Source organism: Lissotriton vulgaris, chromosome 1_1, assembly GCF_964263255.1.
Source record: "Lissotriton vulgaris chromosome 1_1, aLisVul1.2, whole genome shotgun sequence".
NCBI lineage: Eukaryota > Metazoa > Chordata > Amphibia > Caudata > Salamandridae > Lissotriton > Lissotriton vulgaris.
The window spans coordinates 934,975,421-934,999,572 of NC_141685.1; the positions used below are offsets into that span (position 1 = coordinate 934,975,421).

At 47.4% G+C, this 24,152-nt stretch overlaps 1 protein-coding gene across 1 annotated transcript in view; it reads left to right on the forward strand.

Moving 5' to 3' along the window:
* Positions 1-24,152, forward strand: part of MCRS1 (microspherule protein 1) — a 329,302-nt gene that overhangs the window by 106,684 nt on the left and 198,466 nt on the right. Inside the window, exon 6 of the mRNA XM_086959133.1 lies at positions 1,485-1,594. Within this exon, the coding sequence (XP_086815259.1) occupies positions 1,485-1,594 (110 nt within the window). The remainder of the gene's footprint in view (positions 1-1,484; positions 1,595-24,152) is intronic.

A 24,152-nucleotide genomic window follows, 5' to 3' on the forward strand; every position in this document is an offset into this window, starting at 1 on the left:
GTCATGTGGAGCTGCAGAGTTGTACAGGCCCACCGCCTCCCCGGCTACCCTTGTCTGTTCCAGTATTATCTTAATTAGATACAAATTACACGGGCATCCTTCCTGTACTTGCAAAGCTCCATCATTTCCCTAATGGCGAAAAACAATCTGGGGATGGAGCCGATGCCCATGCGCAATGTAGTTCAAAGGAGGAGTCACCTAACTCGTGACTTCCGAAGAACTTTTCAGGACAACAACAAACTGCAAACATCCGGGCCCAACACTAGGTGGCGATCTATGCATAGTGTTCAACTCTGCAGCTCTACATGCCAAGAACAGATTCATACTGGTAAGTCGCATTTTTTTTTCCTCTATAGGATAACATTGACTGTTTTTATATGAAAAGTTTCTAAGTGTGGAGTTGGAAAACCTAAAGAAATTCTTTAAAATTGTACTAACTAACAAAAACAATTGGTCTGAAGTTCAGTCTTTGAGTGTGTGAATTCATTTGCTGACTGAGTGTGTACAACAAATGCTAAACACTGTCCTCTGATAAAGCCTTACTGCTCGACCACACTACCGCAAATAGAGAGTGAGGTACTATCTACTTTACCTCTGCCTATCTTTTGGGTTCCACTGCATACTATATACAGAGCCAGCTTCCTACAGAGCTGCTGTACGTAGGTCAATCTGACAAAAGTACTAACCATGCTGGCATATTTATGTTTTGGTACAATGCTATGACTGCTCCTCCAGGAAAATTCCCTAGTATGTTTCGTGGAATGAAGCTTTTTTCAGACTTTGATCCTGTATTTTGAATTAAATTGGAATCAAAGGATGTAAGTAAACTCTGCTGCAAGCAAAGCATAATGTCTGATGCGATAGCACAGTTGTATAATGAATGCTTAATATCGGGTAACTTGTATCTGAATCATGCATTCTTTACTGGTAATACAATCAATGTAAATTATGCTTTGGAATTCTCCCAAAACACTTTCTTCTTTAACAGGCTCATCTGGCTTGCGCCGTTAATGATCTTGAAAGCCAACAGTGTGATTATAGCTTTTTGTATTTTACAGTGGAAACCAGGGACCCTTTCTATTTCGATGTGCTGATATTTTTAGGATGCAAAAATGATTAATTGAAACAAAATGGGTCAAGAGAAAACATCTATTTAATTTTTGGAAGGTGTATTCTAGTATAAGGGGCCCTGATGAAGTAGTATTGGGTGTATTGAAATTTTTTGTAAATTCATTTGTTGGTTGAAATGGATTATGAAGTATACAGTTTAATTTACGGTAACTCATTTATTTGACATTAACTTTAAAGTATTACCTGATGGATACATTCAGGAGTACTTCAGCTCGCAGCATTCTCCGTTCACGCTGCCTTCCCTGGAAGCAGTCTTCTTGAGGAAGGGGGTGTTTGTAAGCCAGCTTTTTGTAATATGTTTGTATTTTGTTTTCTTTCTTTCACGGCTTGTTAAGTCTTTTCTTTTGTTTCAGACCAATGATTTGACCGTGGTGCACCTGGGTGTGAAGTTCAGCTGCCGGTTCACTCAGCGTGAAATCCAGGAGCGGTGGTATGCTCTGCTGTATGACCCCGTAATTTCCAAGTACGTGTAGCTGATGGGAAATGCAAGCTGATTTTCTGGGGCTGGGCTACTGTTCTCCCGAAAGATACTGCACTTACTTTGTCTAGTGGCATAGTGGACTTTTGGGGATATGGGAAGATTTCACGACACATCCACTGTCTCAGAGGCTGGGAGAACAAGAGTGCTCTTCTTTTGTTTCATCTTGTTTACTCGTTTCAGGGAGATTCTAAGTTGCCCTAATCTGTGACAAACTTTTACAGATCAATCCAACCTGCCTAACCATCCCACTGGTTTGCTGGAAAATCTCCAGATAGCCTTCTAAGTCGATTAACCTCACTTAACTTCTTTCTCTCATTTGATAAGTTTTTATTTATATGGATTTAGCCATATTGCTAAGTTCTTCTCTTGATTTCATTATTTGTCTAGCTTACAACCTGCATACATCTTAATGAACCTGTTGATTGCTCTCTGCTTCTGTTGCTCTTTCTCAGCGTTCCTCTCCCTTTTGTGTTATCTTAGGCTTAATGCTTCTTTTTCACTTTCCTTTATTAGTTTTTCCCTTTTATATATGTGTATCAGATTACCTCTTAAACCATATCTCCATTCTCACTTATCATTTCCTCTCTTTTTTTCTTTCCCACCATATACTCCTTCGCATGTTTTCAACCTCTTTTACATTCCTGACTTCTGCCTTCCGCTATACTAGCCCCCCTACCTTTCTTCCTTTCTTCTCTTTACCTTACTTTCTCTCCCTCCCTCTTAAGCTTTGATTAAGAGAGACATGGAAAACTTGGAGCTGTTGGTGAGTTCTAGTGAAATCAAGTAACCTGCAGTTAGGAATTCATGAAGTTTGATAAACAGTACCAACTAATAATCTACCTCTAAAAATGGGACACGAAGTGTGTACTGCATCAAAATCCACATGTCCCAGTACTTACCGGTCTTTTCACCCCCATTAAATTCTGATGTCCCAAAATTTAAATGGGAAAATTCCAGAGGGTGTGAACTTCATTTCACTAATAGTAATTTTATCCCCTGCAGAAAGAGGTGGCTGCACAAGGGCTGCAATTTAAGGAAACAGTTGTTAGTGTTTTATCCTTCGACAACCCCTACTCTGTCATATGACTTCTGCCTAATATTTATCTTGTACGATAACATAGCGCTGAGGTAGTAGTAATGCTTCTCTACCATTGATAAAGCAAGAGGCTAGAGAGTAGAAGGGGGTGCTAGAATGATGTATTATGTCATGAAGAGTAGACTGAAGCGGCTTGGACGAGGTGGGGAGTGCCGAGTTAACACATCGGAAAGTGTGTGGATTACTGCAGCTGAACTGTAGTGGATATGGCGAATGGGTAGTTTAACTTATAGGGTGGATGTGTGAGGATCAAAAAGCAAAAGTATGATTAGACCAGGGGAGTGGGGAAGGTGCTGGTAATGTAGTAGCCTAGTATGAGGATGCAGCTTGAAGAGCAAGGTCTGAAGTTGGCAATGAAGTGGGTTTGAGGAGTATCTTCAGGGGGTCTGGTACATGGATGGTTAAAATTTCAAGCTGATGTGTGAATAGGATCGCTAGTTATTTCCTAAAGTGAATGTTAGAGGCCTATACATAACATATCTTTTCCGTTCTACCTACTCTGTGTCCCCACTACCATACAGTGCTGCTGCCTCCTCTTACATATCTGCTCTCATGAATTCTCACACTCTTCTATCCTCCAAACTTCCCTTTTCCCACTTTACTTCACCTCATACACATATTGTCACCTAGGTTGTACCCTCCTAACCTCTTTCAGTCTCTCACATCATACGTTCACTGAATCGTTTGTTTACCTTTCACCCTTTTTAGGTCGAGCTGGTAAGCTTCCGTAGGATGCAGTCCAGATCGACAACTATAGTTATCGACTTCGGAGGAATGACGGACAAGAGGGTGCCACGCTCTTTTCCCCTCGATTTGGGTGCGCGAACGCGCACGTCGGCTCCGTCCACGCGTGCGCACACAGCCAGCCACCACACAGACTAAAACACACTCGCGCTGGTTAATTTCACTTTCCATCCACTACCAGTCATCGGCTCTTTTTACACACGCACGCACACATGCATGCATGCATGCATACATTCACACACACAGGCACACACGCGCACAAACACACACACACAGACACACTCGCGCACACACACGCGTGTGCACACTTTTCTTCTAACATCCTGCAAGCTCTCACTTACCGGCTCGGTGTGCAGGTTCCTGGGCTGTCTTTTGGCACGCCGCAGGGGTCTCCTCACCACTCGGGAGCCCCGTGTTGCCTCTGTTGCCATGCAGTCTGCCCTCGCTCTTTCGCCCGGTCTCTCTGAAGCGCCCCGGGACTTCAGCGTGGAGCCTGCATGTTTCGGACGTCCTCCTCGGCGGTTACTTCCTGTTTCTTTGACGAGCCCCGCCCACGTCCGAACAAAGGCTGCCTGACTTCCAGAGTGCGCCCGCGATGTTGTAAGCGCAGTGCATTTTTTTGATAGTGCTGAGTTGAGTGAACACGAGGAGCCGCTGGCGGCCACGGCCGTACTCTGAGCGTCACTGGTGGACATGGACCAGGACTTGAACACTGGGCGCTGGCGAGAGGGGGTCTGTACACCGGACCCTGGAGGCTGCAGTCCTTGGTGTGTAGGGAGGGGAGGGGGGGGGGCTGCAGTGTCACTGAGGTTTCTGGTCTGTTAAGGTCACGCACTGCAGCATTACCCGGGGTTCTGTCGTTTTTAAGGTGAGGCGCTGCAGCGTCACTGAAGCTCCGTGGTCTTCTGAAGTGAAGCAGTGGTCTATCTACCAAAAGGTTTATGCGTAGGGGTGATCGGGACTTGCGTAATTCCGTCTAGTGTATCACACGGAATTAGATGAGGATTCTGCTAGATTCTGCGGAATTACGCGAAAGAGTTGCTCTTGCCGGCTGAACAGGCTCTTGCTGTAGAATTTTCCCTCCTAAATTACACAAGGAGGAGTAATAACGTAATTATCGGTAAGTCTGCATCAAAAAGTAAAGCACAATTACTAAAATGACTCCGATTACACTGGAGTAGGTGAAAACACACTCAGTCCTGGTTATGTTGTGTGTGTTAGGTAAAGCGCTGCCGGGTCACTGAAGTTCGCTCATTTTAAAGAATGACAACAGCAGTGTCACTGAGGTCTCCTGAGTCTCAGGGTGAAGCTCTGCAGTGTCACTGAGGCCCCCTGGGTCTCAGGGTGAATCCCTGCAGTGTCACTTGCTTGCACGTGTTTGCGAGGCACCCTTCAGCGCGCACTGCTGTGATTGCTTGACAAGGCAGACACGTGTCGCCCCCGCCAGTCGCCCGTGCACACGGTCTGCAGTGTGTGCACACGGCGGTGCGCCGCACCTCAGGATGTTTCATGGCTGTTAGTTTTTAATGTTCTTTGTCGCTTCCGTGGCGAGGATGGCTGCCTTTTACAGCCTCCGCGCATCTTCGCCGCATCCATCTCCCTAAAGGTAAATCCGAGTTTTGACTTTGCTCTTTTTCCCATAAAGTCAAGTTTTTTTATTAGAATTCGGGGAATGACGTGCTCTTCCAGCCCCGGATGTCCACAGTTAAGGACTCCCCCACACCCCCTACTCAACCAAACCAATGGCATGACGGCGATATCTCTGAGGGCTGGGGTCCAACGGGCCATGTTTATTATTTCACAAAACAAGAGATCACATTCAGGAATGTGTCATCCCTCACAGAGATGCGCAGTTATCCTGAGAGTCCAACCTAATGACGTCACGACAAGCCACATCCGTTAACTGTTGCATCCTCCTAACTCGTCTATTTACTGCCATCACTCCGTCCTCGCAGCCCAGATGTTGAGGCCGGAGGGAGGGTTCAGCCCCAGACATGGCGAGGCCTCGCACGCTGCGAGACATATGGGGGGCAGCGCACACATGTCCTTCCCTCGTAGGGGACTTATTAAGAAACACAGAGGGTCACGCGGCCTCGAGGCACACGTCACCGATGAGACTCCACAAAGACGACGCTGGTCCGAGGTTCCTGCGTTGTCTCTTCGGACGCGGCTTTGCCTCGAGGTTCAGGCTGTGTCATCGCTTCACGGACAGCCAAAAACAACCCGCAAATGAGAAATCCCTGTCATGGCACAGTGAGCAAAAAACACTGGACTGGAATGTGGCCTGAGTCATTTCCAGTTGTTTACAATAATGAAAGCATTCGATCTAACACCAGTTGTGAGGCTCCAAAGCTGTACATCAAATTTTTTACCCACAATTGGAAATCTTGTGCCTCCCCGACTGGCATGTCTGGAGAGTGTATTCCTTTATGGACTTAACCACCTCCAAAAGAGCGCACTCGAAGGACTGATTAACAGGTGGAGCTTGGATTGATACATTAATAGAAGGATCTTTTCTGGCATGTTTGAGAAATGTCTATTTTGTTTTAGAAACTATTCTCTTGTTTTAGAAACTCCTCTCTCAATTTTGAAACTCTTCTTTGATTTTAGAAACTCTTCTTTTGTTTTAGAGACATTTCTCTTGTTTTAGAAACTCCTCTTGTTTTAGAAACTCATTCAAATGCCAATTGTAGCGCCTTGAATATCCACTATTGCTCTTCGATTCCCCATCATAGCTCCTGAAATACCCTATTAAGGTAATTCATGCAGCTATTTAAGTGCCTTGATGACCGTCCTATCTCAGGGGGTGCCCATCACCACCGGTGTTCACTCACAGAAGGCCTCTGAGAAGTTGCAGTTTTATTGAGCCCTCATCCTAGTGCCTCAAGCACCTCTTCATAGCGCGCCCAGTACTCCCTCCTATCGCTTTAAGTACCAATCCTTCAGCCTAGCTCTCAAGTGCCTTCTTGTAGCGCCTTGCAAAACCCCCTACTAGCGCCTGAAGTATCAATTCTAGTGGCTAGAGGACCCAGCAAGCTGTTCAAGTGCACAGGCATTTACGGAAATGTTTTCGGGGGGAGGCGGGGGGGCAACATTTTAAAGTCCTCCATCCTCCGACCCTCTCTGACTATTTCAAAGGGCAGGGGCATAGTCATAAAGGGCAAGTGACAAACACAGGGAGGGGGACAAACACCCCCAGTGCCCCCTCCTGCAAACGTCCAAGTTCGAGTGCGCTCTGTACTTGTTTTGAATAATTAGCCTGCTTACTCAAGTCGCTTCTTATAGCGCCTAGAGTATTTTATAGTCTGTTAATATCTTCAGTACCTACATGCTATGGTCAGACAGGAAATTAACCTTCCATCAATTATTATTATTAAGTTTATATAGCGCCTGAATCACCCCCGGAGGGGTATCTCTGCGCTTGTGGACAGACATGTAAGTACTGGCACTATGTGAAGCATCTAGAACAAAAATGTTTTCAGGGACTTTCTAAAATGAAGGTGGACTGGACACTGCCTCATTGTAATAGAGAGCAAATTCCAGTGCCGGGGAGCGAGATATGGGAAAGCATTCCCCCCTGTCCTAGACTTCTTAATCCGGGGAACTTTAAGGAGGGATTTGGAGCTAGATCGGAGGTCTCTAAGGGGGGTGCATTGGTAACATTTCTCCGCGAGATATGCTGGACCATTGCCAAACAACGCCTTATGAACGATGCAGCAAACCTTGAATGTTATTCGTTTGCGCAAAGGAAGCGAATGAATCTGCTGCAACAGCAGACTCGAAGATGATCTGGAAGGGGCGTTCAATACCAGCCGTGCCGCTGTATTTTGGACTACCTGTAAGGGATTGTTACGGCTGGATTTTCTGAGTAGGTGGGATCAGCCCCCAGGGGCCCCTCCAACCCAGCCAGAACGTACTCACCTTCCCTCCCCAGGACCACCTATATCCAGGCACCTGGTACCTACCTGAGGATGGGGAACTCGCAATATACAAGCTCATATTATTAAAAACACCACTAAATCTATAGGGATACTAAGAATACTCACTGATTACTAGGGATATCCATACCCTACACCACACTTATTTACATCAGTTGGTCTCGCGGCCACTCAGACCCAGACCGGTCTACCCTAGGGCAGATATTGCGCACAATCCGGTGCGACTACACATGGGCCTGCAGAACCCAATGCTCCCTTTTCCAAACTGTTCGCAATCCTGCGAAACTAAGCGTCAGTATCCTCCCTGGCGTTCTCACTTATTCAAGCCACAATCCAGTGGGTATACACACTGGTTCGACCCCCCAGTGCTCTCACTAACGCCGCATATCAACGACGACCACATTCCTATGAACACCTATACATATATATATATATATATTGGGAAGTCTCTTCACTAAGGGTCTGCTACTACAATAATATTAATATCTCAGTTGTCTACTCGGGATGAAACTACAATAATAACTTTGAATATAGTTCCAGATTATAGTGTACTCCCTGCTCTTGGCATCAAAGGTCCACTCACTCCCTATTTATGTGATCACCACTTACCTGATTGGGATTACTCATCCATTCACGTAGCAACTACCTAGGAGATATATTTACCTTCAGTGAACAAGAATAGGGGCTACACACCAGTTTGTTATAATCTGGGGGTTGTTTTATTATAACAATATAAACATTTACACAGATCAACAAAGGCTATAGGTAGAACACACCGCTTGAAAGAGAAAAGATTAAACATAACAGGAACACTCCGCTGAAAGGGAAAAGATTAGACATAAAGTGTAAGTGTAGCTAATGTGATGAAAACAATATCACCTGATTAGTGTGAAGTCTTGTTCTAGCTGTCATCTGGGTTCCTCTCTCGTCTGTGCCTTGGCTCATCTCAGACTCTCTCTCTCTCCTGCACTCTTGGGTACACCTCTGCGCTGATCACTCTGTCTCTGGACTCCTCTCCCCCACACGAACTGTCTCTCCACCTTCCGTCTTCAATCTTAATGGTTCCTGCCGCTCTGATCACCGTTCATTCCACTAGCTTATTCACTCTGTCTCTGCGCCAATGTCCAATTAACTCCATCTGCTCCCATAGGTTAGTCCACGAGCTCTCCTCTATCTCTTTTAAAAGGCATTACTTCAGACTCCAGCTATTCACACCTCCTCCTGATAAGCAACTGCTTCTGACTGCTTCCTTCAGTTCCAGCTCACTATTCAACTCAGCTCTTCTCCAGATTGAACCCTCTCTCTCTCTCTGCCAACTCCACTCCACTGCTCGACTCTCTGCTGGACTCTCTGGCTGACTCTCTCCTCGACTGACTCCTCGACTGACTGACTCCGCCTCTGCACTTCACTGATATAGAATGCTGTTTCCTCATATAAAGTTCCAGCCAGCAGCTTCCTCCCACCAATCCCATGCACCAGGCTCCTTGCGCTAGACGCTCCCACAGTGACCAGTCTGCTTGTTTCGTCTAGAGACCTGAGCCCGGGAACAATTCCTGATTAGATTCAGCTCTGGCCGGTTCTCTCCGGTCCGCTTAGGGCGGACAACAGTTATAACTATAAACATTGCCTTTGCCCTGAAAAGTCTCCCTGCTTCATCAAGATGGAGTCCCTCTAGCTCTAGGCCTGTAGGCCTGAAAGGGGTGAAATGCTCCTTAGCTCTGTCAAAATACCTACATAAACCATACCAATATGTCTAATATGTCAAAGCCAATAGGCAATAGACAGGTGAAAGTCCAGAATAAAGGCATATTAAGCAGCTATCCTCTTATAGGTCTGAAAAAAGGGCTTAAAAGGGCCAACACAGGCTAAGAATACCTATACTAGATGCGAGCAAGACTAATGATCTATATCACTGCTAAATAAAGCCAAAAACTCTGCCATTACATTGCACCCTAGATCCTTATCTTGCGAGCATCTTATAAACAACAACAACCATCAAAACAAACATCAACATAATCTATCCAACATAGGCTAAGAATACCTATCCTAGATGTGAGCAAGATTAAGATCTATATCACTGCTAAATATCTCTGCCATCCACCCTTAGATCCTTATCTTGCGAACATCTGACAAACAATAACATCTAGATAAACAAACATCAACACAATCTATCAACAAATCAAAACCTAAAAAACTCCCTAAAAACAATGACAACTCAAGAAAATTCCACCTGAAACTCAATTGTAGGGAATAGAAACCTAAAAACAAATCAAAGCACCCTTGACCTGAATGCTGAAACATGTCTGATAACAACAGAAACTAACCAAAGCATCCTCAAACTAAATGTGCCTCAACTTCTAATGATAACTGGTGAAATCTAGTGATGTAGGGACTTATGTGTTGAATGAAAACAGCAAGGGGCCTAAATGGGCCTACTTCGGACAACTTAAGGCTAAATGAGGCCTACCTACTATTGTCAACTTAAGAACTAAATGTGTTTCAACTCCTAATGAGAGAACAAGAAAGGGCCTAAATGAGCCCTACGTACTATAGGCAACTTAAGCTAATGATGATTCATGAAACTATTGGTGTAGGGGCTAATATGTGAGATGAAAATAACAATAGGCCTAAATGAGGCCTACCTGCTGACATTTGTCAATTTAAAGTGAAATCTGAGAAATAAACATGACAAACTGTGTCAAGGTTCGGGCAAACATTAATACATAATCATACTAAAAGACACACCACCCAGAACAATCCAAATTTTAAGGTAACCACCCTTTGATCAATCAAGGTGAAAATGTAAGAACAGTAAAAAAAAAAACAACAACAACCCCATTTAAGAACACATGTGGGCACCGCCATTCAAAAAAGTCCTTCATTGAAATCACGCAAAAACTGTTTTGAAGAAAACAGAAAAACTATAATAGGTGACATGTTTTTTTTTTTGCTTTAAAAGTGGGACCTGCTTGTCCAAGGGATCATGCATCAAATTCTTTTAAAATACTGTTACAAATAAAACATGTTTTAGTTTTTTGTTTTTTTTTTTTAAGTGGGGCCTGCTCGTAGTGATGTCAAGAAAAAAATTGCAGGCCAAGCCATAATGTCCAAATTCTTCAGTGTAGGCCACCACCCTGCATCCTCGGTATCCGGACACTTCCTCCAATGCGGCCATCCATCACCCTTCCGGTCTGGTCTGGTCTGGTCTGGTTTCATCATCCAAAAATAATAAACTAAAATAAAAACATGAAAGTAAAAAGCTAAAACAATAAAGGGAGTGGGAGGGGTGTGGGCCGACGCACCAACAACACCACAACCCAGCAACCTAGGAACAAGAGAACAAGTATCATTATTCTTGTAAAATAAAATTTTCCATTTAAAAAGCACCCCGGGTGCCTTTCATTATTGAAAAGAAAATATCCTAATTAATTAAAAACATTCAAAATTTAACTTTTAATAACATTAGTAGGGCCTAACATACCCTAATTCTTACTAAGCCAGTCCCACCCTTCAGGGCAGGAGCCATGCTACAGTGGGAAGCTACTTTAAACACTGCAATATGATGAGCCTCTCTAAACCAACCCCTCCCTTCAGAGCAGGAGCCAGGCTACAGTGTGAAAAAAAATTTGGATTACCGCCCAATGATGAGCTCACAGCATCAGCAGGGCACTGCAAGCCTCCCATTTCCCTGATCAGAGAGGCCCGCCCAGGCTCACTACGACTAACTAACACCAAGGGAAGAGCCAGGTCACCCCGCCCTTAAATAAACAAGCCGTTCGCGGAAGAAAATTGAACTGTAGCCAATCATAACAAACTGGGACGTGATCGAAACTTGCAGAATGAAGGCACAAACCAGCTGGTCTGCCAAGGTCGAAAAACAAATTTCTCATGCCTTATTTTCTAACTAACGGAAGCTAGAATTTAACAAAAAAGAATTCTGTTACAGTGTACTGCCAATTAAAAAAGCTCCAGTTTTGAAAAAGACTTTTGTCCAAGTAATACAGCTAAAGGCAAGACATTTAAAATATGGGCACTTATTTAGAAAGGGGCAACTATCTTTTGCACACAAGATTATACATTCTGCATTTGAGAAAAAAAAACGAAGTAACATGGTCCATTTGTCAAAGAGAAATAATTTGTAAAACAACATAAAATGCAGATACATTTCAACATTGTATTTAATTTAATAATTTGCTGACACATTCATAAAAGCATACATTTTAATTTACATTTGGGAAAATAATAATGTTACCTTTTAACATTTTTTTTCTTTCAAAGGCACATGGTTGCCTTTCACTAATTAAAAGCACATGTCACCATGCACAGTCGGGCAAGATTTATTATTCACAAACCAGCACATTCCTGTCTAGATGGAAACCCCTCACAGAAATAATTAATGAAAACAGCTCGTAGCGTGCACTCTAACGGGCCATTTTTTTTTAAACATTTCACTCATTTTAAAAGAACACAGCTTTCCCCGTAAGGTTGATTTATAACCACATCAGTTCCAAGGCAAACCCACACAAATTCATAGACGCATTTCAAAAGGAATGTGAAATGAACAGAACCCTTCTCAAAACACAAGATGTTACCTTCCCGTCAAGAAACTGACAAAGCACGTAGGCAGACCAAGGAACCAAACAAAAAGTCAAAATCAAACCATCAAATAATCCTTAAAATAATTCACTGACTTTTATAGTCAGGTCAGATAACCATGCATGTTGACAGCATGTAAAAAATAAAGGCTGCCATCTCAACTCAAGATATTAACCCTTTGGCAGCTCAAGCAGAATCATTTCCCAACGTCCATTGATACATGGGAAAATCATTAGCACATTTCTTCACGTTTACAGATGACACGTACACATATTTTCAAAAACGTTATCCCCAAGCACCCGAGAGAGATCCAGCTCCCTCCTGCCAAACGTAATGATAACATGCCCTGTCCAAGCCATGACCACATGGCGCTATTCACAAGCCATATTTACAAGACAAGCCTTTCACAAACAACATTTCCAAGGCGCAATGCACAAGGAACACAGCAGATCAACATGAGAACATGCACCTCACAAGCCACAATAATATGGCGCTATTCACAAGCCATATTTACAAGACAAGCTTTTCACAAACAATGTATCCAAGGCGCAATGCACAAGGAACACAATAGATCAACATGAGAACATGCACCTCACAAGCCACATTAATATGGCGCTATTCACAAGTCATATTTACAAGGAGCTATATTCAAAGAACTCCACAGATCATATTACAATGAACACATTTCACATTGCACAGCATAAGCAGATGCAGCAAGCAATTTAATGGGCAATTTAAAAGCATTTTTACACACATTTATACAATTGGACCATCACATAGATGTAACTGACTTCCTCATGTAATGCCATCCTTCAACTCTGACAGTTTAAACACCAAGATGAAAACCATTCCTTCCACCCTGAATAAACCAAATGCCATGATGTAATGCAATCTCCTCACGCTGCAACTGTTCAAGCCCTTAGATCTAACAGGCTACATAAACTGCAACATTACGCCAGATGGAACCAGCGTTCAGGGCACTCCCTCAGAACACATGGGAAACTCTCTAAGCACATGGAGGTCACACAGGTTTCGTAAACTGTTCGTCGACGCCAGATGTTACGGCTGGATTTTCTGAGTAGGTGGGATCAGCCCCCAGGGGCCCCTCCAACCCAGCCAGAACGTACTCACCTTCCCTCCCCAGGACCACCTATATCCAGGCACCTGGTACCTACCTGAGGATGGGGAACTCGCAATATACAAGCTCATATTATTAAAAACACCACTAAATCTATAGGGATACTAAGAATACTCACTGATTACTAGGGATATCCATACCCTACACCACACTTATTTACATCAGTTGGTCTCGCGGCCACTCAGACCCAGACCGGTCTACCCTAGGGCAGATATTGCGCACAATCCGGTGCGACTACACATGGGCCTGCAGAACCCAATGCTCCCTTTTCCAAACTGTTCGCAATCCTGCGAAACTAAGCGTCAGTATCCTCCCTGGCGTTCTCACTTATTCAAGCCACAATCCAGTGGGTATACACACTGGTTCGACCCCCCAGTGCTCTCACTAACGCCGCATATCAACGACGACCACATTCCTATGAACACCTATACATATATATATATATATATATTGGGAAGTCTCTTCACTAAGGGTCTGCTACTACAATAATATTAATATCTCAGTTGTCTACTCGGGATGAAACTACAATAATAACTTTGAATATAGTTCCAGATTATAGTGTACTCCCTGCTCTTGGCATCAAAGGTCCACTCACTCCCTATTTATGTGATCACCACTTACCTGATTGGGATTACTCATCCATTCACGTAGCAACTACCTAGGAGATATATTTACCTTCAGTGAACAAGAATAGGGGCTACACACCAGTTTGTTATAAACTGGGGGTTGTTTTATTATAACAATATAAACATTTACACAGATCAACAAAGGCTATAGGTAGAACACACCGCTTGAAAGAGAAAAGATTAAACATAACAGGAACACTCCGCTGAAAGGGAAAAGATTAGACATAAAGTGTAAGTGTAGCTAATGTGATGAAAACAATATCACCTGATTAGTGTGAAGTCTTGTTCTAGCTGTCATCTGGGTTCCTCTCTCGTCTGTGCCTTGGCTCATCTCAGACTCTCTCTCTCTCCTGCACTCTTGGGTACACCTCTGCGCTGATCACTCTGTCTCTGGACTCCTCTCCCCCACACGAACTGTCTCTCCACCTTCCGTCTTCAATCTTAATGGTTCCTGCCGCTCTGATCACCGTTCATTCCACTAGCTTATTCACTCTGTCTCTGCGCCAATGTCCAATTAACTCCATCTGCTCCCATAGGTTAGTCCACGAGCTCTCCTCTATCTCTTTTAAAAGGCATTACTTCAGACTCCAGCTATTCACACCTCCTCCTGATAAGCAACTGCTTCTGACTGCTTCCTTCAGTTCCAGCTCACTATTCAACTCAGCTCTTCTCCAGATTGAACCCTCTCTCTCTCTCTGCCAACTCCACTCCACTGCTCGACTCTCTGCTGGACTCTCTGGCTGACTCTCTCCTCGACTGACTCCTCGACTGACTGACTCCGCCTCTGCACTTCACTGATATAGAATGCTGTTTCCTCATGGAAAGTTCCAGCCAGCAGCTTCCTCCCACCAATCCCATGCACCAGGCTCCTTGCGCTAGACGCTCCCACAGTGACCAGTCTGCTTGTTTCGTCTAGAGACCTGAGCCCGGGAACAATTCCTGATTAGATTCAGCTCTGGCCGGTTCTCTCCGGTCCGCTTAGGGCGGACAACAGTTATAACTATAAACATTGCCTTTGCCCTGAAAAGTCTCCCTGCTTCATCAAGATGGAGTCCCTCTAGCTCTAGGCCTGTAGGCCTGAAAGGGGTGAAATGCTCCTTAGCTCTGTCAAAATACCTACATAAACCATACCAATATGTCTAATATGTCAAAGCCAATAGGCAATAGACAGGTGAAAGTCCAGAATAAAGGCATATTAAGCAGCTATCCTCTTATAGGTCTGAAAAAAGGGCTTAAAAGGGCCAACACAGGCTAAGAATACCTATACTAGATGCGAGCAAGACTAATGATCTATATCACTGCTAAATAAAGCCAAAAACTCTGCCATTACAGGGATCTAACGAGGCCTCGTTAGCCGAGATCAAAAACGCATTACAGTAGTTGAGTTGACTCAGGACTAATGTCTGCATAAGAGTCTTCCGTGTATAGTCTGGGAGGAAATGTGTGTTCGAGGCATGTGGGCTGCTGAATTCATATCTGTGCATAGTCCGCCACCTAGTGTTGGGTCCGGATGATTGCACATTGTTGTCCTGGAAGAGTCTTCGAAGTATCACGAGATAGGTGGCTCCTCCCCTGGACTACAGTGCGCATGGGCATCGCCTCCATCCCCAGATTGTTTTTTTCCGCCATAGGGTTCGGATGTGTTTTCGGTTCCCTCCTTCGGAACCGATAGTTGTTCGATTTTACTTGAGACCAAAAGGTCTTTAGGCTGGGCGTCGGTATAGTTGCGTTCGGGTTCTCTTACTGACTCTCAGCTCCAATATCCTACTGCCCTTCCACGTGCTTCGACACGGACGGGCCTACACTACCGTATTTGCGATGGAGCGGACTCCATTCAAGAAGTGTCCGCTATGTCACTCGAAATATTCGCACCTCGACGTGCACCCTGTGTGCAACACATGCTTGTCACCGGATCACCGTGAAGACACCTGCATGGCGTGTTCAAAGTTTAGGAGTAAGAAAACTTTGAGGATTCGCCGGGCCAATCGACTCCAGGCACAGTTGTCGGCTTCGGCACCCCCACCTGATGACATCTTTCAGGAATCGATCGAGGAGGAGGCCGGCGTACAAGAGTCGGACTCTGGCCCCGCGTCCGAGGAAGAGGCCTACGACGCGGACGAAGAGGCCTGCGACGAAGTCTCCGGTGAGGTAGGGGACGACGAACTGATTTGTGCCGCGATGGGAGATAGCTCAGAGGAAGAGCATCCCCAAACGGACTCCGGGGTTTCCCCCCGTCATACGGCCCAGGTTGAGGGATCGCCTTCGGGCCTTACCCGAGATCTTACTATAAGTCCTACGTCCCCGCCTCCGGGCCCGGTCACGGACATTTCTGGCAAGAAACCGAAAGTGAAGCCAACCGGTCCCGCACCCTCGGATGCGAAACCGAAACCGAAACTGGCGTTGGTAAAGAAGGTTCTGGAGGCGTCAACTTCCACGAAACCCAAAATGGCCGACTCGAAGAGCCACGCCAAGATGGCCGACCACAAAAGCCGCGCCAAAATGGCCGACCCGAAGTCCTCTGGGTCGGCACCGAAGGTGAAGACTTCCGACGCGGCTGCGTCGGCACCGAGAGGGGTCGCGGACCCGAAGACGGCTTCGAAGAAGCGTCACGCCGACGGTGCGACAGGCCAGGGGGCGTCGGCACCGAAGAAGAGGCCTGCCGGCGACCGGGCTCTCGGAGACGAAGAGTCGCTCGAGACGGTTCAGCCCTCGGCATCCCTTACTAAGAAGGTGGGAGAATCCTTGAAGCGGATCCAACAGTACACTGTGGTTCCCAGCCAGGACACTGTCGTGCCTAGGCCCACGCCGAAGCCTGCCAAGGAACAAACGCCCATCCGTTTTACCCTTCCTCCCAAGTCGGCGCCGAAGGCCTTCGCGCCTAAGCAGAGCGGACATTCTCAGGAAGTATTGACGCCGAAAGCTGCCTTGGTGGTATCGAAGCTTCGGCTCCAACCGCTCGCGGTGGAGGAACGTCGAGAGGTGACAATCGACGCCAACACCGGAAAATTGTCGCTCCTCAAACGAAAGATTACGTCGGAGCCGCCATTGGAACCTTTTAGGATTCCACTTAAGAGCAAAAAGTACTCTGCGGACTCTTCGGCTCTGATGGAACCTCTGTCTCCACAAGCCATGGAACGCTCGCCGGCCCATTCCCCAGTGCCTGAGGTGGACGAGGAGGACGACGAGTACAACTATCCTGCGTACTCGGATCCGGACGAGGAGCAGGTGCCCTGGACGGCAGGAGGCGACACGGACGACCTGCAGTCAGGTCAGGACACTCAACTTTTCGCCACAAAGACGTCCCCGACGGAGGACTCGGCGGCGTTTAATGCATTAATAGAGAGAGCTGCAGCGAACCATGACGTCGAACTGCACTCAGACCCTGTGGATGCGGACTTCTTGGTCGACACCTTCTCGGTAGCCGAAAAGCAAGTCAAGACGCTACCTATGCTCAAAGGGGTGCTGAAGCATGCACAGGAGGTATTCAAGGAGCCCACCCGGGCGCGGGTGGTCAATCCTCGCATCGACAGGAAGTATAAGGCGGCGCCCACGGATCCCACGTATATTAAGGGACATTTGCCATTGGACTCCCTGGTGGTGTCCAACGCTCGTAAGAGGGCGAATTCGCAGACTACTGGTGATGCTCCTCCCCCAGACAAAGAGTCAAAGATCTTTGAGGCATCAGGCAAACGCATTGCTGCACAGGCAGCAAACATCTGGAGGATTTCTAACACCCAAGCCCTGCTTGCACGTTATGATAGGGCCCATTATGACACATTAGAGGCCATCCTACAACACTTGCCTGACCAATACAAGGAGGCGGGGGAGATGCTCATTCAGGAGGGTAAACTCATTACTAATGCATCCATCAAATGTGCCCTAGATGTAGCAGACACTGCCTCCAGGGCTATCAATACAAGCGTGTTACTCAGACGCCATGCCTGGCTTCGAATTTCTGGGTTCAAGCCCGACATACAAACCACATTACTGGGTCAGACGGTGAATCCTGACCATCTGTTCGGCCCTGAGGTGGATGCCTCCCTAGAGAAAATGAAGAAAGATACCGAAACGGCCAAGTCTATGGGGGCTTTACAAAGTCAGCAGTTTCGGGGTGGTTCTTTTCGCCGCTCCAATTCAAGAGGCACCTCAAGAGGCCAGGCATCCCAGTCCACGCAATACTACAAGGGTAACACCCAGTCCTCGTATAACAACAACAAGGGCAGGGGTGGCTACAGAGGCAATAATATCAAGGGCAGAGGACGTGGAAACAATGCCTCCAGGTCCACCGCCTCCAACAAGCAGTGACGTCTTGTCACTTCCCCCCGATCACACAACACCTGTCGGGGGGAGACTACAGCAGTTCCTGCCGGCGTGGAGGTCCATCACCACGGACAGGTGGGTGAGGTCTCTTATCCAGTACGGGTACTGTCTAGAACTTACGTCCATTCCACCGGACATACCGCCAAGAGGCCGTGCTATGTCCGACGAGCACTTGACCTTGTTGCAGCAAGAAGTACTAATCATGCTGCAAAAAGGGGCGATAGAGCTCGTTCCATTGCAAGAACGGGGAACAGGGGTTTACTCCCTGTATTTTCTAATCCCCAAAAAGGACGGATCACTCAGGCCGATCCTGGACCTCAGGCCCCTGAACTGGTACATCAACTCAGAGCACTTCCATATGCTCACATTGCAGCAGGTGCTTCCCCTGCTTCAACGGGGGGACTTCCTAGCAACGCTGGATCTGAAGGATGCCTATTTCCATATTCCCCTGCATCCTTCACACAGGAAGTATCTCAGATTCAAGATCTTAGACCAGCATTACCAGTTCAGAGTCCTGCCGTTCGGGGTCACCACGGCACCAAGAGTTTTCACCAAATGCCTAGCGACTGTAGCAGCGCATCTCCGTCGCCAGCACGTCCATGTCTTTCCATACCTAGACGACTGGCTTATTCAGGCAAAGACGGAACAGCAGTGCGTAGACCACGTGTCGCGCACCATTCACCTCCTGCACGATCTGGGATTCTCTCTGAACTACCCAAAGTCCCATCTCCAGCCCGCCCACGTGCGACAGTATCTGGGCGCGACAATCAACACTCTGGCGGCCACTGCGCAGCCGAGTTCAGTGAGAATCGCCGGTATCCAGGCGCTGATCCAACGATTCAGACCCCAGACCTCGCTTCCGGCGAGGGTGTTCATGCAGCTGATAGGCATGATGGCCTCCTGCATCTCCATTGTCCCGCACGCGAGACTACATATGCGTCCGCTTCAGGAGTGCTTGGCACGTCAGTGGACTCAGGCTCATGGGCAACTGACAGACCTAGTGTTGGTGAGCGGTCGGGCTTACAACTCTCTGCATTGGTGGAATCCACAAAACCTTTGCAAGGGCCGACCATTCCAAGAGCCTGTCCCACAGATCATCCTGACAACGGACGCCTCTCTCCAGGGATGGGGAGCGCATGTACTCCATTTCACAGTGCAGGGGCTATGGACACTTCAGCAAAGGAAGATGCACATCAATGTGTTGGAACTGATGGCAGTCTTCATGGCCTTAAAGGCGTTCAAAGTACATCTGTGCAACAAGGTCGTGTTGATCCGGACGGACAACATGACGGCCATGTACTACATCCAGAAGCAAGGGGGAACACACTCTCCACAGCTGTCTCATCTGGCTCAGAGCATGTGGAAGTGGGCCATTCAGAGGAACATCTTCCTCATGGCAGAACATCTCCCAGGCAAGGACAACCAAATGGCGGATCTGCTCAGCAGACACAGCCATCAGATGCACGAGTGGGAGTTACATCCATCAGTACTCCAACCGTACTTCCAAAGGTGGGGTCATCCAGAGATAGACCTGTTCGCCACAAAGGAGAACGCAAAATGCCAAAGCTTCGCCGCCAGGTTCCCACACCCCCAATCACAGGGCAATGCGATGTGGATGAACTGGTCAGGCAGATTTGCGTACGCTTTTCCCCCAGCGCCTCTGATTCCGCTGGTGGCACGCAAGCTCAGGCAGCACTCGATGACTCTCATCCTGGTTGCTCCAACGTGGGCTCGCCAACCGTGGTACACCACGTTTCTGGAACTCTCCGTGGTACCGCATCAAAGGCTTCATCTCACTCCCAGCCTTCTGACGCAGAGCCATGGCGACATTCAGCACCCAGATCCGCAACAGCTCAACCTGGCGATCTGGCTCCTGAAGTCCTAGAGTTTGGCTACCTCAATCTTCCTCCCGATTGCATGGACATCATTCGGGAGGCAAGGAAGCCCACTACTAGAGCTTGTTACGCGGCTACATGGAAGAGATTTGTCATCTACTGTGTGGACCACAGCATTGACCCGCTAGATGCTTCCATTCAGAACATCATATGTTACCTTTTTCATCTGTATCGATGTAATCTAGCGTACTCTTCCATCCGCATTCACCTGTCTGCTATGGCAGCATACCTCCAGAATAGGCAGCACCTGTCTCTCTTTAAGGTCCCTGCTATCAAGGCTTTTCTGGAAGGACTCAAAAGGGTCATTCCACCAAGGACTCCACCAGCTCCAGAATGGAACCTCAATGTGGTTCTTACAAGGCTGATGGGTCCTCCCTTTGAGCCACTGCACTCTTGTGAGCTCCAGTTTTTGACTTGGAAGGTTGCGTTCTTAGTAGCAATTACATCGCTACGGAGGGTAAGCGAGCTGCAGGCGCTCACCATCCAAGAACCTTTCTTCCAGGTACATGCTAACAGGGTGGTGCTCCGCACTAACCCTAAGTTCTTACCAAAAGTGGTCTCACATTTTCACATAAACCAAACCATTGAATTGCCGGTGTTTTTCCAAAACCCAGAGACGCTGGCGGAGCGGATGCTCCACACTCTTGATGTGAAGAGGGCCTTGATGTATTATGTGGACAGGACAAAAGATTTCCGCAAAACCAAACAACTTTTTGTTGCTTTTGCCACTCAACACAAGGGAAACGCAATCTCCAAAGCAGGAATAGCTAGATGGATAGTAAAGTGCATTCAGATCTGCTACGCTAAAGCAAAGCGCACTCTCACTATACCACCGAGGGCCCACTCCACTAGGAAGTTGGGGGCCTCTATGGCGTTCTTAGGTAACATTCCCTTAGAAGACATCTGTAGAGCAGCCACATGGTCTACCACTCATACTTTCACCAAGCACTACTGTGTAGACGTGCATTCAAAACAACAGGCAGCTGTTGGTCAGGCTGTTCTAAAAACGCTTTTTCAGACTGCTGCAGCTGGCACGGGCGGCCGCCGCTAATGGAGGGACTGCTATGTATTCTATGCACAGATATGAATTCAGCAGCCCACATGCCTCGAACTGCAAATGCTACTTACCAGTATGCATCTGTTCTTGGCATGTAGGGCTGCTGACATTCATATCGCCCGCCCTCCTCCCCGGCGCCTGTCGCAGCTGCAGTATGTATTCATATACAAACATATGCTCATAGCATGGTCATCACTCACTTCTTCACTCCATCTCTGCCTATGGCTCAAAACAATCTGGGGATGGAGGCGATGCCCATGCGCACTGTAGTCCAGGGGAGGAGCCACCTATCTCGTGATACTTCGAAGACTCTTCCAGGACAACAATGTGCAATCATCCGGACCCAACACTAGGTGGCGGACTATGCACAGATATGAATGTCAGCAGCCCTACATGCCAAGAACAGATGCATACTGGTAAGTAGCATTTGCATTTCAACACATGAAACCATGAGGTCACCATAGGGGTCACCTGCTCCTTCATGTTCAGGCTCTACTCAATGTGAACCCCTAGATTTTTAGGTCTCGTGGCGTTGAACCGCGTGAAAGCGCGGTATCGCCAGAGACCTATTGTCAGCGAGTCTTCTTTCCAGGAGAGGAGACCGGAGCTGGCCGCGCACTCGGAATTGAGCGGGCCACGCGCACGTGAACGCGCTCGCTGTGGCCAGCTCCTGTCTCCTCTCCTGGAAAGCTGTACCACACAGCCACACCTCCCCTTGCTTACGCATGCGCACAAACAGACACACACACGAGCGCACCTACACACATGCATGCATGCACGCACGCACACACACATACAGAGACCTCCGCCCACCCCCCGCCGCACACACACAGAGACACACACAAGAGCGCACCTACACACATGCACACACACATACGGAATCCCTCCCGCCGCACACACTAGCACGTACACACACACACACACACACACAAGGGTACCCACCCCTCGACCCCACCCCCCCACAAGTAAGGCCCACTTACCACCACTCCGGAATTCAACCGCCACCGCGAGGCTCTCCCTCGGGCATGGGAGCCCCGCATCACCAGCACTGCTTCTCTCCATGGCACTCCGTGGGCGCGTGCGCGGGCTTCCGAAGACGGAAGTCCCGCTGCACGGAAGGTTTCGGTTTTGCTCACGGCTTGTCAAGACCTTGCTACGGAGGGCCGCTGTGGGACACTGAATCCTTCACAGGCAGCCATCAGGCTCTAACACCGAGCGCAAGAATCACAGGTACTTCCATCCGTCACCAATCGGATTAGTGGGGGTTGCCACTTGCCACCCTCCTCTTTGTGACTAGCTTCTTGAGCACATTCCTCCTCCTATGTGGCGGGTTAGCCCAGATCCCTCCCTGAGTGTGCTCGTTCATCTCTGGCTTGCTGAGGGCAGACATGATTGCTTTTCGTGTGTCCACATGCCCAGTAATGCCTCCTGGCCTCCTCCCTAATGGAAATGTTTCCAGGGATCCTTTACAGAGGTTGAACTGTTCTACTCGTGCACGCCGGCCAGGGTGCTTGCCCCATATCTTTTGATTCCCTCTCGTGTCTAGGAACTATAAGCCGTGCAGCCTAGTACAGCGTGCAATAGTTGCCCTTAACTGGTCCTTCCACTTTTCAAGATTTTACAGCCTGGTGCCTGTATTCTTCATTCCTTGCCATCACACTGGACCTGATAAGCTGTGTTTTGTAATCATGACCTCTACCCATGACTGACCATTCGCACTGGGCTTGTCTGTTGCACGAACAGTCAGTTTGAATGCTTTTTGCTCGTCACATTGTATCACCAGCTTGCAAGTGTCATCTTCCAATGACGGCGCCCCCAGACGGGACCTGTCACCCTGACGTGTTAAGTGGAGACCCCCTCACGTTTTCAGCCCATTCACGCTATATGTGAGCGGCCAGTAGTAAATGCCTGATTTCTCCAGTATATGTTTCTTTGCACTATACCTGTCCAGCATTTACATACCAGCATGACCACTCCCAGTGGCCATGCTTCAGAGTGAATGTGACAGTATGGTGCTACTAAGCGCCGCCACTCAGAGCAATTGGGCCTTTGTACAGGATACAGAGGTCAGTGCTTCTAAAGCATAGCCACTCACACACACACAATGACTGTTCCAACTCGCTTGGTTAGTCGTGCATGTACGCATGATCTCTTCCAATGAATGTGCTTTTGCCCCAGATCTGGCAGCCTAAGCATGACCCCGGCTCACCATGCGTGTGATGCAAACACGACCCGATTGGCTGGTGCTGGAAAGCATGGATCCTCATACATGTCCTTTCATCTTCACAGTGAGTCTGTACTCTGTTCAACACGTTGCCTGTAAACTGTAGCAGCCCCCACCAACCGCCCCCCTACTCGATCTGTTCTCAGGTCTGGACCTGACACCATGGGTTCTTATCTTGTATCTCTTTGTCTTGCTTTCTCCTTCACTTGCCTGACTCCGTGGTACCTTAAAATGGACCTTCGCACACCTGTCCCGTCATCTTGCACCTGCTAGCCTGTAAGCATCAATCCGTTTCTGCTTTCCTCATCTCCTTGCATTTACAGCCAATGGCCTATGGACGAGAATCCTCTCTTGTTTGACCATTCACCCTTTTTTCTGCCATCATGGTTTATATTCATTCAGTGGCCCTGGCTGCTTGACCCTCCCAAAGACGATGTCCCCTCCTCTGTGAATGCAGAAAGCACGCAAGCCATGTTTTGGTATAGACATTTATTAAACCAGGTTAATTTCACCTCAGACAGGTAGCAGTAATGTTTATCATCTGGAGACAGAATAAGGCGTCCACATTATAATGAAACGAGCACTTAGACCACCCTTCACGATTCATGTTTTCTGCGTTATTTGTATGGACCTTTGTTTCCAGTCCGAGGTAGTAAGGTGTGCTCTTTATTAATATCTGTGCGGCTTGCAGGTCCTATTATTTTTTAAATCTTTGTTTCACTTAAAAAAAAAAAAAGACGACATCTAACTCCATATCCCTTCGCCTCATCCCGTGCTGTGTGCTGCTGTTCACCTCTGCATTTGGTTTTACACCCCCACCTCCTACCCCCGATCACACCATCACTGCTGCATGATTCTTTTCTTCAGGGGACCTCTCGGCCACCACCTTCCTGCCTATTGCACTGT